The 16,669-nt window shown below is 36.6% G+C and overlaps 1 protein-coding gene and 1 long non-coding RNA gene across 18 annotated transcripts in view; one reads left to right on the forward strand and one right to left on the reverse strand.

Annotated features, from left to right (window-relative positions):
• PPP1R9A (protein phosphatase 1 regulatory subunit 9A) overlaps positions 1-16,669 on the reverse strand; it is a 323,453-nt gene that overhangs the window by 80,608 nt on the left and 226,176 nt on the right. For 8 of the 17 annotated variants that reach the window (XM_040472620.1, XM_040472631.1, XM_040472627.1 and 5 more), the window contains exons 7-8: positions 13,513-13,575; positions 12,422-12,487 (exon numbers count right to left, since the gene is read on the reverse strand). The exons of 5 other annotated variants lie outside the window; for them this stretch is intronic. In XM_040472620.1, coding sequence (XP_040328554.1) covers positions 12,422-12,487; positions 13,513-13,575 — 129 coding nt within the window. The remainder of the gene's footprint in view (positions 1-12,421; positions 12,488-13,512; positions 13,576-16,669) is intronic. 4 more of the 17 variants (XM_040472635.1, XM_040472629.1, XM_040472622.1 and 1 more) reach the window with 2 other exon arrangements.
• Positions 4,416-16,193, forward strand: LOC121028721 (uncharacterized). Its single transcript, XR_005789402.1, has 4 exons — positions 4,416-6,120; positions 6,213-6,303; positions 10,209-10,286; positions 14,117-16,193. It is a non-coding gene; the product is annotated as an uncharacterized LOC121028721 (long non-coding RNA).

The following is a 16,669-nucleotide window of genomic DNA, read 5'->3' on the forward strand; positions in this document are numbered from 1 at the left end:
AAAAAAGAATTCTGAACTTAGGTATGGAGGTTCCTCAAAAAATTAAAAATAGAAATTCCACTACTGGGTATTTACCTCCAAAATACAAAAACACTAATTCAAAATGATATATGCACCCCTATGTTTACTGCAGCATAATTTACAACAGTCAAGATATGGAAGCAACCCAAGCGTCCATTGATAGATGAACGGATAAAGAAGATGTGGTATGAATATGTGTGTACATATGTATAATTATATATATAACAAAATATTCTTCATTCATTAAAAAGAATGAGATCTTTCCATTTGTGACAACACGAATGGACAGAGAGGATATTATGCTAAGTGAAATCAGTCAGAGAAAGACAAATACCCTATGATTTCACTTGTATGTGCAAAATAAGAGATAAAACTAATAAACAAACAAACAATAAGCAGAAACAGACCATAAATACAAATAACAAACTGATGGTTGCCAAAGGGAAGGGAGGTAGAGAGATGGGAAAAATAGGTAAAGGGGAGTAGGAAATACAGGTTTCCAGTTACAGAATGAATAAGTCACAGGGATGAAAGGTACAACATAAGGAATATAGTCAATGGTACTGTAATAGCATTGCATGGTGGCAGATGGTAGCTACATTTGTGAGCATAGCAATATGTATAAACTTGTCAAATCACTGTGTTGTACACCTGGAACTAATGTAACATTGTGTGTCAACTACACTTAAATAAAAAAAAAAAAAAAAGAGGGCTGAGGAATAGCAGTTACATGTACTACCATTTGTAATATTCCACTATTGAGGCAGTTTTCAACCACAGTTTCTAAAGTTTTACTTTCTAGGAATATCCTAATTCTATCCATCTCAGGCTCTATAATCTTTCCCCCTTCAATGATTTTACTCTATTGAATCTGTTGATGAGTATTCAAATACCAAGTATCTTTAAAAAGACTTTTATTTTCTTTCTTTCTTGGAAGAAATTCTCTTAAAATAATTACGTTTCTCTTCTTTATTGTTTGTTTTTGAGAGAGGGAGAGAGAGAGAGAGAAAGAGACAGAGTGTGATCAGGGGAGGGCAGAGAGAGAGGGAGACACAGAATCAGAAGCAGGCTCCAGGCTCTGAACTGTCAGCACAGAGCCTAATACGGGGCTTGAACTCATAAACCGTGAGATCATGACCTCAGCCGAAGTCTGGCGCTTAACTGACTGAGCCACCCAGGTGCCCCAAAATAATTAAGTTTCTAACTATAATTGCATTTATTGAAAAAAATGAAATATAACCCCCAAAAGAAGAATTCTGAACTTAGGGAACACATATATATATTTTTAATAATGTGTAATAAGCAAGTCTTTCACATGCCCTAAAGAGAGACTATCTATTTTCCAAGGCTGTTCACTATACAAACATCATTAAAAAGGTAGTATGAAAGAAAGGCTATCAGTGCCTCTGCTCACATGACACACAGAGAAGTCAGGCCCACTGGGGAACTGTCCCCAATAATATCTATTCTTGTTTCTATACCATCTTGGCTTTTGGTGAATTTTCCCATTAGTATGATTCTCTCTCAGCTACACTGATCAGTGTGACCCAAAGTGGTTGGGACTAAATCCATTCAGTCGTTTCATATAATTAAGATTACTATTTTTTTCAACGTTTTTTATTTATTTTTGGGACAGAGAGAGACAGGGCATGAACGGGGGAGGGGCAGAGAGAGAGGGAGACACAGAATCGGAAACAGGCTCCAGGCTCCAAGCCATCAGCCCAGAGCCCGACGCGGGGCTCGAACTCACGGACTGCGAGATCATGACCTGGTTGAAGTCGGACGCCTAACCGACTGCGCCACCCAGGTGCCCCTAAGATTACTATTAAATGAACTCCAAGCAGCAGAATGAGTCCAATGTATAGTAACTGAGATCAACCACATTCCCCAGGCTTTCAGACCCTACTGGCTACATTAGTCCTATAAACCATTGGTGTTTACCTTAGAAACTCAGGTGGCTCTATCCTTAAGCTTTTTTATTTATTTCACTCGGCCTAAGGTATTAGTCCAGATATAACAGGATGTATCAGTGATTGCCCAGACTTGGTATTGGCCCCCAGAAGAAAGTCTAGGATTCAGGGCAATCCTATCATCTTATAACAACCCTGGCCAGCAAGTTGAGATTGATCTGAATGCCTTCCAGGGCTGAGGTGGTGTCCCTGATCACATCACCTAAAGTCAGGAACAAATTTTGTACCATCTTATCTAATTAAATGAGTCTAACCCTAAGAATAATTGCCTGCACGATGCATATAACAAATAAGTCAGCTACCACTCAGGAAAGCAACCCTTAGTAATCAAGAACAGTCTCATTTTAGAAGGATCTCTAGAATCATCTAAGGGTTATGTGATATAATGATGGTGTTTCTTTAAATACATAAGGCCTCTTGGGGTGCCTGGGTGGCGCAGTCGGTTAAGCGTCCGACTTCAGCCAGGTCACGATCTTGCAGTCCGTGAGTTCGAGCTCCGCGTCGGGCTCTGGGCTGATGGCTCAGAGCCTGGAGCCTGTTTCCGATTCTGTGTCTCCCTCTCTCTCTGCCCCTCCCCCGTTCATGCTCTGTCTCTCTCTGTCCCAAAAATAAATAAACGTTGAAAAAAAAAATTAAAAAAAAATAAATACATAGGCCTCTTATGACCACCCTTGTGGTGAAGCTATGTGAGCAACTCAAAGAGTCTGATCAATTGCCACAATCTGTTTCCATGATTTGCCATCTCAAACTTAACCTGTTAGTCTGTAATTTTCCAAGTGACAGACTAATCAGGTAATGGACAACAGCTCAAGAGTCAGTAAAAAAAAATAATAATAACAAGGTTCATCAAGGGGAGTACTAGGCAGAGCCAAAAGAATGGCCTTGAGTTATGCCCATTGAGCAAAGTGACCATGTCCATTCTGGGGTGTGCATAACTAGTGCTGAGGCTGGAAAACCTAGCAGACAGCTTTGGACAGCTTAGCTGAGCCCTTAGTGAACCAAGCCGAGGCATTTCAATAAACTTCTAGGAACTGAAGGCCTCACTGAGCTAGAGGCCTTGTTTCTACAAACTGGAAAGCTGCTACTTGTTCATGTAAATCTAAGATGCTGCTGGGCCAGGTTGGTAGCTTTCTTGAATCTATCATTCCCATTTGACAAGCCAGGTTTGTTGGGTCTTTCCAACTTTATTGACCAGGGAGTTCAAGCTGACCTACCTCAAACTGAAACTATTAGACCAGAGGGTCACAAGGCCACCATGGGTCAGACATGTAGTTTCAGTTCCCACAAGAGCTTAGTAGAAGGTTAATAACTGACTTTTTTTTTTTTTTTTCTTTTCTCAGTTGCTGCATCAGATGTGCCGTGTTGTTATACTGGGAAATGGCTGAGTAGTCTGGCAGCCATTACATGTTTAAATAAGCTGTGGTTGCTCCTTCTTTGCCTGGGATTCTATACTGTTCCTGTTGGACCGTCTGGGAGGAAACAGGGAGAGTGGCCTACATATGCTACTATTAGTGTTCTCCATGTGGCAATCCCTGAATAGTAATATATCCGGTGGCACTAATGGGACAAAGAAGGGCAGGTGTATGTGCAACATATCAGTTCCATTACACATATAGCAGTGGAAGCCACAGTGGTATTATGTTGCATGGGTTCCATCCACAAGGCCGTTTTGTTTCCCTTCCCACTGTGAACTCTGCCCAAACCACATCAGTTGAATTTGGTCATCCTTTCTCATGATGGCATCGGTGAGGTGATGATTTGTGAGCCAGTATCCACAGAACCATGAGGTTGAGTGCCTCTCCTCCCAAAGTTCCCCAGCATACTCAAGGGGTTCATACAGCATTTAGTCTCCCTGGAGGACAAAAGAGATCTCAGCCTGATCCCTAATCACCTTCCTCCTTAGAGCAGCTGAGTTCGTGTTAGAAAGGGGAGGTATCAAGGGGCGTAGAGGCAGAGGGCAGCCCTGTGTCACTAATAAAGCACATTTATTTTCAGTTTTGAGCAGTGCGGTGGTTACTCCTGGTTTAACCAATCTTCCAATGTCTACCACCTAAAGCAATATGTAAAGCGCTGTATATCATTACTGATACAACCCAGTTAGCTTTGGGGAGTCTTTGACCCAGCAGTCACAGTTTTGACTCCCATAGCAGGAACTGTTATGGGTGCTATCTCAACCTGGAGTCCAATCCTAAGTTTGGTTTGCTTAGAACATAAGGAATGGGGAAGTTTTCCAACGTGGTGAGACTGACTGTAAGAATTTAGTTGGGGCGCCTGGGTGGCTCAGTCAATTAAGCGTCCGACTTTAACTCAGGTCACGATCTCGCAGTCCATGAGTTCGAGCCCCACGTCGGGCTCTGGGCTGACGGCTCAGAGCCTGGAGCCTGTTTCAGATTCTGTGTCTCCTTCTCTTTGACCCTCCCCCGTTCATGCTCTGTCTCTCTCTGTCTCGAAAATAAATAAACGTTAAAAAAAAAATTAAAAAAAAAAAAAGAATTTAGCTAGATTGTTGTGGGACACTTTCTCATTCTCCAGCAGGTTACTTTCATCAGCATGGTAGACCAGTTAGGATCCAAATATTTATGGATGATTTTCCATAGGAGTTTGTCTGTCTCAAAGATCTCTCCCTGACAGGGACAATATTGATATTCCTTTATAGCAACTAAGATGCACCACAAAATACTTTGAGACCTTGTACTGTCTGAATGACTACAGCTGGCATAATAAACTGCAGGAGGGGCTGAGTCACGAGGCAGCCCGACTGTTGCTATTTCTCCTTAATTAGCATAATATGCCTTGCTTCATAACCTCCACACTGAACTCACTAAAGCTCTAAGGATTTCCCAGGCTCCTGAGTGTGACAATTGAAAATCCCTTCCTTTCAAGCTAGATGTCAGTGTGTTTCTCTAGGACTGTGGTCCGACCAAGGTCAGAACGTTCTTCTAACCCAGAATAGGTCTTTGTACTAGTTGACACAGCCATATTTTTGTGCTGATTCCTCAAACCCCAATTTCCGAAGAGTGCTGAGAAGAAGGCTGGATGATACCTGCATAAGCAGGTGTGTGTGGAGAGGAACCCTGAGCTAGGTAACCTGCATCTTTTATAACAGGCAACGTTACCACCCTTGCTCCAGGGGAGAAGACTACCTGTACCTTCTAAGACTGTTCACTACACAAACACTGGATAGTCCAGAACAAAGGGCATTCAGTGCCTCAGAAATATGAAGGTCTCATGGAGAATTGTGTCCCAATTATTAATGGGGAAAAAAGTCTAGAAATTCAGCTGATTTTTAAAGTCCCTAAAATATTGTCCAATTTACCTTTTTAAAGACGGTCCAACTAGTATTCCTTTCCACATACTCTGCCTGCAGGTAAACTGGTCTTTTTACTTCTTGAACATATCCAATATTGACCCAACTTCTAGGTTACAGAAAACAAAGAAAAACCACAAAAAACTTCTTGCAAATAAAAATTAACACCACAAATCTAAATTCATACTTTTATTTTGTACATCCTTCACTGTGATGATTCTTTTACACTATGCTTATCTAGCCTTTTGACATGTTGCCTTGAAGGTGCTTTAAATTCTTTACCATATATATTTACTGTTTCCAAAACAAAATAGTGAGCTTCTTGGGAGTGTAAACTATATTTTTCCACGAGTCAATATTCCTAATTCAATTCCTCTTAACAAATGCTACCTACTCACTAATATATAATGCCACTGTCTTTAAGTCCCTGATAAATATATTCTATATGAGGAGGGAACTAAAGATTCCTATTTTTCCCACTGAGATCCAGAATTAAACAGTCAACAGACCAAAGTAGACCTCTGTAATTCAAATGTCACACTGCAATTTCAAATTGGCAGCCTTCCTTGAGTTTCATTTTACTTGCCAAGGAAACAATGAAGCGCTTATTCTGATGCCAGCAGAACTGTGGGAAGGGACAGAGAGATTTGTATTTCCCTGAATTTATAATCTGCAGAAGAGAACAACTACAGGAACCAAAGTGGCACATGTTATACGATTACTTTAATAATTCTATAATTCTACAACTAATTGAATCTTGGAAAATACAAAGTGATGCATATGATTGCAAAAATGCTAACCAGGAGTTATAGAAATGAAAAGGTAAAATCAATACAAACATCATTGATGGCACTTCTATGGATTACCTATGAATTGATGATAAACACTATCTCGATTTTACAATTTCCTTTCAGAGAGAATAAGTCTACTCCTTTCCTCACGGCTGTCTGGTGGTTCGTGGCAGCAATTCTTTCTGACAAAGTCCTGCAACACCAGGACTCAAAGGTCAGTTTTCCTGGCATCTTTAGGCTGGACAACTCCAGCTATGATCACAGCTAACTCCTTCCCACAAACGCCCATAATCCGAGGCCTGCTACAATGCATATTCTGTTTCACTAGGTCTGAGGCTGGGTGGGGAAATGTGTAATTTTAAAGAAGTACCATGAGATTGTCACATTGAGGCAAGTTTGAGACAGAGTTGTAGGGTTATTTTGTAAATGCTGGGGAGCAGGAACTAGGTCGGAGTCATTTTGTATCCATATAACGGCTAAATGCAAGAACTGTCCATGGCAGATATTAATTTTTCATTAAATACTGAGTTGACAGAATATTTACAAAACATATAGACAGTATATGAATAAAGATAAAACCACTACCAATGAACAACCCAGTACAAGAAAAGGAGCAGTATCACCACATTGTAGAGTCCTCTTGTGTGTGCTTTCCTGTTTTAGTTGCTTGCCCTTCAAAGTAATCCTGCTGGATTTTATCATTCTTGGTTTTTCTTCAGTTTTATCATATTTACATATAGCAAAACAATGTATCATTTGTTTTTAATGGTTCTAAGCTTCATATAAGTGGAATTCTATTGTATTCTTCTGTGCCTTTTTTATGCTGAATGGTATGTCCCTGAGATTCTACCAGTTGCCATGGGATTGCTGAAACCACTTCTGTACATCATTCCACTGTAAGAATACACCACAGTATTTTTGCCCATTCTCTTGTTGGTAGAGATAGCAGTTGTGTCCAATTTTTTTCTCTTATAAGAAAAGTATTAGAACAATTCTTACAGTTCATGTATATAAGACTTTTACTAAGTGTTTAGAAGAAGTCAACCTTACTAGATAATGTCAAATTGTTTTTCAAGGTGGACGGGCCGATGAATATTCCTGTGTGCAGAGAATAAAAGTTCCTTTTACTCCACATCCTCACCAAAACTTAAAATATTCCATTTAAATCAATTCAGTAGCTATCAAATGGTATTTCATTTTGGTTTTTAATTTTTACATCCTGATTGCTAATATGTTCAGGCATCTTTTCATATGTTCATTGGCCACTGAGGTTTCCTCTTCTATGACATGATCATTAAAGCCAATGCTATTCTTTTCTTATTGGCTCACAGAAGTACTTTTTATATCACTCTCTTTCACTTATTTATTTTTCAAACATTTTCTTCCAGCCTCTGGTCTGCCTTTTTGCTTTCATAAAGGTATTCTTCTGATGAACAGAAGTTCTGAATTTTAATACAATTTTCTCAATCCTTTCCTTTACAGTTTTGCTTTCTTAGGCGTTTTGTGTAGAAACATTTCTTACAGTGAGGTCATAAAGATAGTCTTCTACAGTGTCTTCTAAATTTTCTTTTTGCATGTAAATAGTTGATCCACCTGGAGTGAATTTTTAGATACAGACTGAGATTGGGGATTGCAACTACACTGTTTTCTCTTCACTAAGAAGCCTAACATTCCCCAGCTCACCTGGAGTGTGATCTGCATGACTAATCCAATTTTCATGTATGTGAGGGACTGCTTCCGGACTCTTTGACCAACTTGTTCCTTCTTTTGCTCCAGGGACTAAATTTCTACAGCTTAGTAATAAATATCTCTCTTCTAAAGCATGTGAAATGTTACTTTTTTTTCCTGGTGCATTGTTCGGATTTCCTATGGATTGTAGCAATAGCTTACCAAATTCTATTTTTAAATTCTTTACAATTCTTTTCACTGGCATTGCATTGAATGTATAAATCTACTTAGAGAAAATTGACTCAATTAAACTACTGAGTCTTCTAATCCATGAATAAGGCTTCTTTTCCCTTTCATATAAGCCTTCTTTAATATATTTCAATAAAATTTTTCCCTGAGGGTCTTGCCTATGTTTTATTAGGCAAGGTCTTGCCTTTTACCAAAGGAATTAATAATTTATAAGTTATATCCTCTCTCTGTAGACACATTGAAATACATGCTATATTTTATATTAATTATATGCCCAGCAAATTTGCTAAAATCTTATAATTTTAGTAATTGATCTTTAGGTATATTTGAGGTTTTCCAAATAGATAATCACATCACCTGCAATAATAACAGTTTCATTTCTTGGGGCAACCTGGGTGGCTCAGTTGGTTAAGTGTCAGACTCTTCGTTTCGGCTCAGGTCATGATCTCGTGGCTTCGTGGGTTTGAGTCAAACATTGGGCTCTGCATTGGCAGCACGGAGCCTGCTTGGGATTCTCTGTCTCCCTCTCTCTCTACCCCTCCCCCACTCACACTGTCTCTCTCTCTCTCTCTCAAAAAATAAATTAATAAAACTTAAAAAAAAGTTTTATTTTTTCTTCTCCAATGTATTTCTTTTTTTCCAATGTATTTCTTTTACTTCTCGCCTTCTAGTATGATGTCAAATGCAAGTAGTGACTGATGTTCAAATATGAAACCATACTTGCGTTACTGGCTAAACTCTATGTCACCATAATCTCTCTTTTAAATGTTCTTGGATATGATTTGTCAGTATCTTATTTAGGCTTTTTCTTTTTGCATTGTTTTATGAATAGGATAGGCCTGTAAGTCTTCTTTATCATCATTATATGGTTTGGTACCAAGGTTATACCTCATTACCTCATACATCTCACACCCTCAAGGTTTTACTATATTCCTAGTATCAGAGTTGTTCTACTTTCATTTTTGTCCTCTGGAAGAAGTTATACAGGACTGGAGACACCGGTTCCAGTTTGGTATAATTGATAAAATAATTGGGATCTTCTCTTTTTTTCCTTTCTCCTTTTTTCTCCCTTCCCTTTTTACTTCCTCCCTGCACCCACCCTCTTCTGTTGTCTGTTACTCATGGTGATTTGTACTTTGAAACTGTAAGCTCATTTTTTTGAAATTTTAACATTTAGGCTTTGATTGAAGATGAATACTCGATAAAGGGTATTTTTTTTCTCTTAAAGGTAGCATAAATTCAGGTTGCTGTGATCAACATGTCTCAGGAAAAATTTTTTCTTCCCTTCTATCCAGCACCAAGGTTTAACAAGGCAGTTTCTCACATAGTGGAGTTTAGATTTTATTTTCATCTTATATAGTAGTGAAGCCCGTGGGATTCAAGCTTCACGATGGGGGTTTCCAATTGGACATCCCACTTTGGGTAGGCCCTGGGCTTTGTCTACTGTAACTCAAAGCAGTATCAATTACAGTCTCATCATAATATGCAGAATACTTACAATAAATATAACATTATGAAAGTGAAAGAAGCCAGATATTGAGAAGTGTGTACTTTATGATTCTGTTCAAATGACATTCTAGGATTGACAAAATTAATCTATAACGTTAGAAAACAGATAGATACTTGGTTTGGGCTGAGAGTAACTGCAAAGTTCTATAAGAGAATTATTGAGGTCATGAAAATGTTATGTATCTTGATTGTGGTGGTGGTTATTCATGGAACTGCCTATCTACATAAATACATTTACAATTGGTGCATTTTATTGTATATAAATTATCCCTCATTAACACTGACGCTAATATATGAAATATGAATATATAATGATAAAAAGTCGAATTATATACTAAAGATCCATACATTTTACTCTGTCAATTTTATGTCAATAAGATAATTTTTTAATCTCTTTAAGACCTGGAATTTCAGAAATCCATCAAGAGTTTTTACGACTACCCTTACTGATGCATCAGTATCAGCTTAAAATAAATGTAATACTTATCAGACCTACTAAACTCCATAATAAAGCTGCTTCGAAATACTGGTCTTTGGTCCAGGCTACCACTTAGTTCTTACTGCTGAAGAAAAGAGATTTCTATGATTGATGGCTATTGGGCAAAATAAGAGAAGATGGCTATCTATGCAATATTGATCTTGACGTCACTTAGGCCATTTCAACCACTCTGTTTCTATTGTATGTTTACGCAGTTATGACTAAAAAGAAGTCATGTCAATGTGAGTGACCAAATTCTTACTGCTGAAGTCCAAAGATTTTCAAGGAATGAAGTATGTATATTCATTTTTTTTCTGGTTTTATGTGCAATTTTGGTGCAGTGTGATAGAGACAAGGTCTTCTTGCAAATTCACGTTCTTTCAAAACAATTAAAATGTGGAGGTAAAATCCCACAGAAAGGTGCTAAATCCCAAATACCAAAGGACAAGTACAGATTATTCCTCAGTCCCTATCTCTAATCTCTAGTCTTGCCAGGTTTGACAATCCTTTTCCCATGTACTCTACGCCAGTCTTGCCTCCTTATTTCAGATTATGCTCCTAACTAAATTTTATTCTCATTTAACTCTATTCTCCAATTTTCATCTTAATATCCTTTGAGTGATTCAATTCAGTTCAATTTCTTGGCTTCCTCTAATCTGCCCAGCGCTAGGCTCAGGCTGGTATGTATTAAAAATCAACCAGCTACTGAAACCTGTTACTGAAGAGATTATAAACTAGTGGGGGATATTTATGGGTAAATAATGGTAGAGAGAGATGTGCAGTACTATTGACTCATACAGAAAAGGGGCCCCAGCCCAGCTGAGACAGTCTAGGAAGGCTTTGTAGAGAAGACACATGAAACCTAAACTGAGCCCTGAAAAGTAAACAGGATCACCGGGCATACAAGGGCAACCAAGAATGAGTGCAGGGAATGGCATTCCAGGAAGAGAAGAGAGAAGGAGCAGAGGCGTGGCGAAGCCACAGGATCCCTCGGGCCCACTGGACAGTAAGGCTGATAAGGCCCATCTCCAGGGGTGCCTTTTTATATTCTATAACTTTTTGGTATAAAATTATATTCAACTTACAAATATTCTTAAAGTTGGAAAAATATTGTCATTCCTGTTATTTCTGTGACATCTCTAACACTGCAAAGCCTGTTCGTCATTGTACTATAGAATTGTTCTAGCATGATTTCTAGGATGTACAAAGTCTATATTCTCAGAGGAATTTAATGGCATAGAAAATTTGACAGAGTTTATTTAGTATTTTGTAACTCACTCATGAATAAATATCATCACAATGTGATAGTCGGAAAGAAAATAACATGAAGATATTCAAATCACTTGCATTATGATAAAATAAAGAAAATAAGCTACAAAAAAGATGACAATATTTAGGCAAAGGTTTCTATTTTAACCTCTATCTTCCCTTGACACCATCCATCTTCCTGTCTGTGCTCAATGTTATAAATAATAATTTTTTCACATACAAAGAATATATTTCTAAAGAAGATCTTTCGAGTATAGGAGGATGTCTAACTCCAGGAGATGGTGTGTGTGTGTGTGTGTGTGTGTGTGTGTGTGTGTGTATACGTTTACACTGCTTAGGCTAGATCAAGTATGGATACAATCTTCATCTAAATGTTTTCCAAGCATCTTATGATTCTAGGTTTCAATGACAACGACCAGTACTGTAGATTTGGGGATCACAAACTAAAGGGTGTAATGAAATTTAATGGTTTTAAAGATCCAAATTGGAGTCTATAAACAAGTTGTTAAAAAGGTCTTATATTTCTCCTATTCTTCAGGCTCCTCTTATCACCATAATCCAATCTCCACTTTAAACATACTTGACTTCCATTTTTAAGCTCTCCCATTTCTGTTACTAGCAGCTAAAGATAGTGAGAATTATTTTGTCACTTGAAGTGTAATACTTTTTTAGACATTTTCCTATGTCCACTGTGTAAATCATGCAAATAAGTACTTGTATAATTTAAAGATACTGTGCATTTAGTTTTTTGAAAAATTAAAAACTCTGTATCCAAAGATTATTTTCTAAAATAACAACATTGGATTTAAAAACACTGTATTGTATAAACATTATACAGCCTTGTTATTGGGTATCTTTTTCTTCCCCTTTAATATAAATTACAAAATACTTAAAGTGTTAAGGGTTAAAAACATCCATGGTTAAACGTTAAGGATTGACTCCAACTTGCAGAACCTGTACCTGTAATACGTGCTATATTTCAGAATTAAATATTATTTTTCAAATGATAATTTCTCCAACTATCATTCAACATAGAAAACACACGGCTCTAGAGTTCTTCTGAGCACACAGCTAGTTAATAAGACACATAGAATATTTAATTTCACACAGGAAGCAGAAAAGTACAGGTAAGCATTATTTTCCACCAAAAAAAACAAACCTTAAGGAAATAGTTGTTATTGTTATTGCAGTTGCCAGACACTCCTTGCAATTCAGCCACAGTGTTCTAAAACAGTTGACAACAAAAATTAAAGAAGGCTTTTTCCCTATTAAAGAGAGCAGCCTAATGATAAAGGACAGAAAAAACACTGAAGTTCTGGTGCCTGTTATAACACAAACGTTTGAGAACTGAGAGAATGCCCCCCACTCATAGGTTCTCAACATTAAGAACAGTATAAACTCAATCCACATTATTAAAAGGCCATCCATAGTAATTGCAATCTCTTTTTCACACAACATAAGCTGTTTCCAACCAGGAACAGCAAACAGCAGGAGTCAAATTTAATGTTATCCCTGTAATACTTTTCACCTAAAAATTATATTCTTATAAATCATTCAACACTTATGCAAACCATAGCTTCTACTATATTTCTGTCTCTAATTATTAATGTTATTAATGTTAACACAAGCAATAAAAATGCATATCCATGTAGGCAGCTGCTCTAAATCATATTCAGTACTTTAAAAGATTCTAAAAACTAAACTACTGTTCTCATGATATAGCTATAATGATATTAATTCTAGTAATGAAAAAAATTATGGAAGTGAGATTAAATTATGCTTTAAGAGAAGGAGCCTCGGTTTCTAGAGTGATGATTAACCTTGTTATAAACTACTGCCCGAAGAGACTCTGAAAATAACACCTATAATCTAAGATTTTAAAATGTAATAAACATAATATTTTAAGAGTATATTTAAAGAAGCAAACCAAAATAATCATATAATTGCAAAGTGCATGTAAAATAGTTTATTTGAATGTGAACGACCATAGGTATTTCTTAATTTAAAAAAGTGGTACAGCACCAGTTCATACTTCATTTCTAGTCTGAGCCCAACTGTATTTCACATTGCATAGTGATCTTGGATAGAAACATCTACCTACAATTTACATACATGACCCATGTTACACAAAAGATATATCAAAATTACATCATCCCACCATTGAAAGGCTAGACATTGATAGTTGTGGAGTATGACAGGAGATTAAATTTGTTATTGAAAATTAAAATCTAGTTGAAAAATTTACCATACCCCCAGAATTTCGTGGGATAGTGCTGACTGTGTGAGGGGCTTACTGAAATCCTCCATCGTTACCTTCCAGATTGTTAAAGAAAGAAAGAAAGAAAAAGAAATGAACAATAATTCTATTATTCAGAAATGCAGTTGCTAATTACAGATATATTCAGATCTATATTTCAATTATTCAGATTTAATCTTCCTCTTCTTTACAGGATCCTGCCCTTTACTCTTCAGGCTTTTACTCTTCTCTGCTCTTCAGGCAGAGCCCTTTTTATTTATTTATTTATTTTATCACAATGTTTAACAGAGAGTAACCAGAAACAGGAATGTAAATTAAAATTGATTTGGTTGTTTGCTTACTTTAAACTCTTCTGGTTTAAATATTCGGGAAAAAATCATAAAGAGCAGAGATTTCAATAAAGTTTGGGAATTATCTATAAATTTTGAATTCTGCTGAATTACCACTTATAATTTCCTAAAGCATTAAAACAGCTATATGCAAGCACACACTATGCATGATGAGGTATTCTTAATCCTAAATATGGTTTTGATAGAGAACTACTGTACTTTTACAATTTCAGGATATATTTCTCACATTGCAATGTTTTCCCCATAGGCAATTCAAGCAAGCAACTCCCCTCTGTCAATGTGACAAGTTCCAAGTTAGAATCAACCTTGGATGATTTGACCCAAACCAGAAGCTATCTATCCTTCAGTAGACAATGCTGATCTAAGCGCTGGCTCTGGAAATTAGTTGGATGAACTCGGTTGTCCTGCATTTAATTAGAGGTTTTCCTGGCTGGCCCAGGGAATGTCACAGGGGATATTGTGAAATAAAAATTATTCTAACTTTGAAATCACAAGATGATTCCATAAATGATAAGAAAAGTGAGAAGCCAAGTGATTGATTACACAATTCAGAATTAACAATGATGTGTAAATCAATACATTGTTCAATTACATATAAAATTAACTCAGTTATTCACGGACCATTAACCCACTGGATAACCAATATTGGTCCTTCTCACCGTCATTATGTCTGTTGGCCATTTTACTTTTCATTAACAAAGAGGGAGAGAGTAAATAAAAAATAGGGGCATACCACTTAAATTGATTTAACACTATTTGGTACTATTAGTAAAAAAATTAAATCAAGGAGATGAAATATTTACGCAAGAGTGGATTTTCATTATTTGTACAGCTTCATTTCTCCTATGCACAGAAAATTAACAGTTGGTTTTAACTGAGCATGTTTTGGCAACACACAAGAAAGGGAGAATTATAAGTCAGAGAGGAGCATGAGAAAGAGACAAAGAAAAAGACTCCTTGACCTTTTCAGTAAAGTGAAGGTTACTTGGAATAACATAGTAGCAAGCATCTGATTTCTATTTCTACAACTTGAAGACAAAAGAAAAAGTTTAACCTAGAGGTAAACTCTAATTTAAAAAACAAAATCATATACTCAATTATTCTTCTCTAAAGTCCTGCCTTCACAGGATACTTAGGGATTATCTACCTAGAATAAGATTAATTCTCCAAGCACTTGATTCCCCCATTATTAGAAATACGGAATAAAGAATCACATAACCTAAGTATTACAAGAAACTCCATCACTCGAAACAGGAATCCTCTTTCCAACATCTCTTGTTCCCCAGTTATTCTGTGTGTGCCTGAACAAAGACAGACCCATCAGCCCACTCCATTCAAAAACAGCAAAGTGTTGTAAAAAGTCCCAACTTTGGAGACAGGAAGACTCTATTCCCATACTAAATCTGCCAACTACTGGCTGTATGACTAGAAAAAGCCTCATTTGCTTTGTTTGCCTCATTTTTAGAAAAAAAAAAGTCTCTTCTGTGTGCTGTAAAGATTATATGAAATCATCCAGGGAAATGCACCTTGCAAAGTGCCAGGCACTGAATATTTATTTACCTTCCTTAGTCCTGAAAAATACCTGCTCAGGTGACAATCAACTTTGCTTTCTTTAAAAAAAAACTAGGCAAACAAAAAAAAATCTTTATGATGTGCTCTTAGGTATAAAAGTTGAGTAACAAACACTCATTTTGCATTTACTCAAATTGGAGAAAATCTAACATCAAGCAAACAGCTTTAGGGGCCTGAGTTGAAAACTTCTGGGGCTGAATGGAATCAGTTCCTCAAAATAACTGGAAGTATGTGATATGTAGCACATGATCTAAAGTTTTCACTAGGAGAGCCTTAAAGAGCTATCTTATTTTACCTCTTTCCTTGTTAGACTTGATGTTTTATTTCACAGATTCATGGACCAGTAAAAGCTAGAAAGAATTCAGAATTTGAGCCCAATCTCTTAAAGCCGAAGATACTGAGGACCACAGCCTGGGAAGCCTGACTTCCTCGTCTTCCCCAACTTGATGTCATCAGAACTGCCCCGAACCTCACCTCCAAATTCTTTCTAGCAGAATGAGCAGGTAAAAACCAAACCTGCAGAGAATGATTCTACAATCCTAAAACAGGCTTGCAGCCAAACCAAATCGGTGTCTCTGATAAAACACAAAACACTAGCACAGAGAACTGAAGACTAATAGGTAAGATGAAAATTTAAATATCTGACAAAATTGGTTTTTTTGCTTTTTAATTTTTAAATCCAAAATAACATTTTCATATGTAATATCTCAGAATAAAAAAAAATACTTGCCATTTCAAATGCACTCTGAAAGTGAAAAGTTAAATCAACTATATAAGATTCTAAGAGACTAATTCATTCACATGAAGACTTTGTAATGTTTATTCTTTGGTCAAAAGTTAACTGATGCACCACTTTTACTTTTCTACTATAATAAATGGAGAATACATCCTCATTAAATTACACTCATATAAAAAACTAATATACATTTGGGTTAAACCATTCCAGACTAAAAATATGTAAAATTTCAATGCCTGTTTATTAATCTTCACTATGTCCTGGCTAGAAACCAAAAAAAAAAAAAAAAAAAAAAGCTCTGGAAAAAGAATATATTCAGATGAGCAGAGGTTGAATATAAGAAGTTGCACTGTCCTTACATCAGCTGGTATAAATAATATATGTTTTACCTGAATATTTACTGTTTATGGAGTATGAAATACTATGATTAAATTATTGATGGATTTTTTTTGACATGCCAATATGAAACACATGCATGTTTAAACATGTTTA

This window comes from Herpailurus yagouaroundi, unplaced genomic scaffold (assembly GCF_014898765.1).
Source record: "Herpailurus yagouaroundi ecotype Mexico unplaced genomic scaffold, PumYag 100, whole genome shotgun sequence".
Taxonomy (NCBI): domain Eukaryota; kingdom Metazoa; phylum Chordata; class Mammalia; order Carnivora; family Felidae; genus Herpailurus; species Herpailurus yagouaroundi.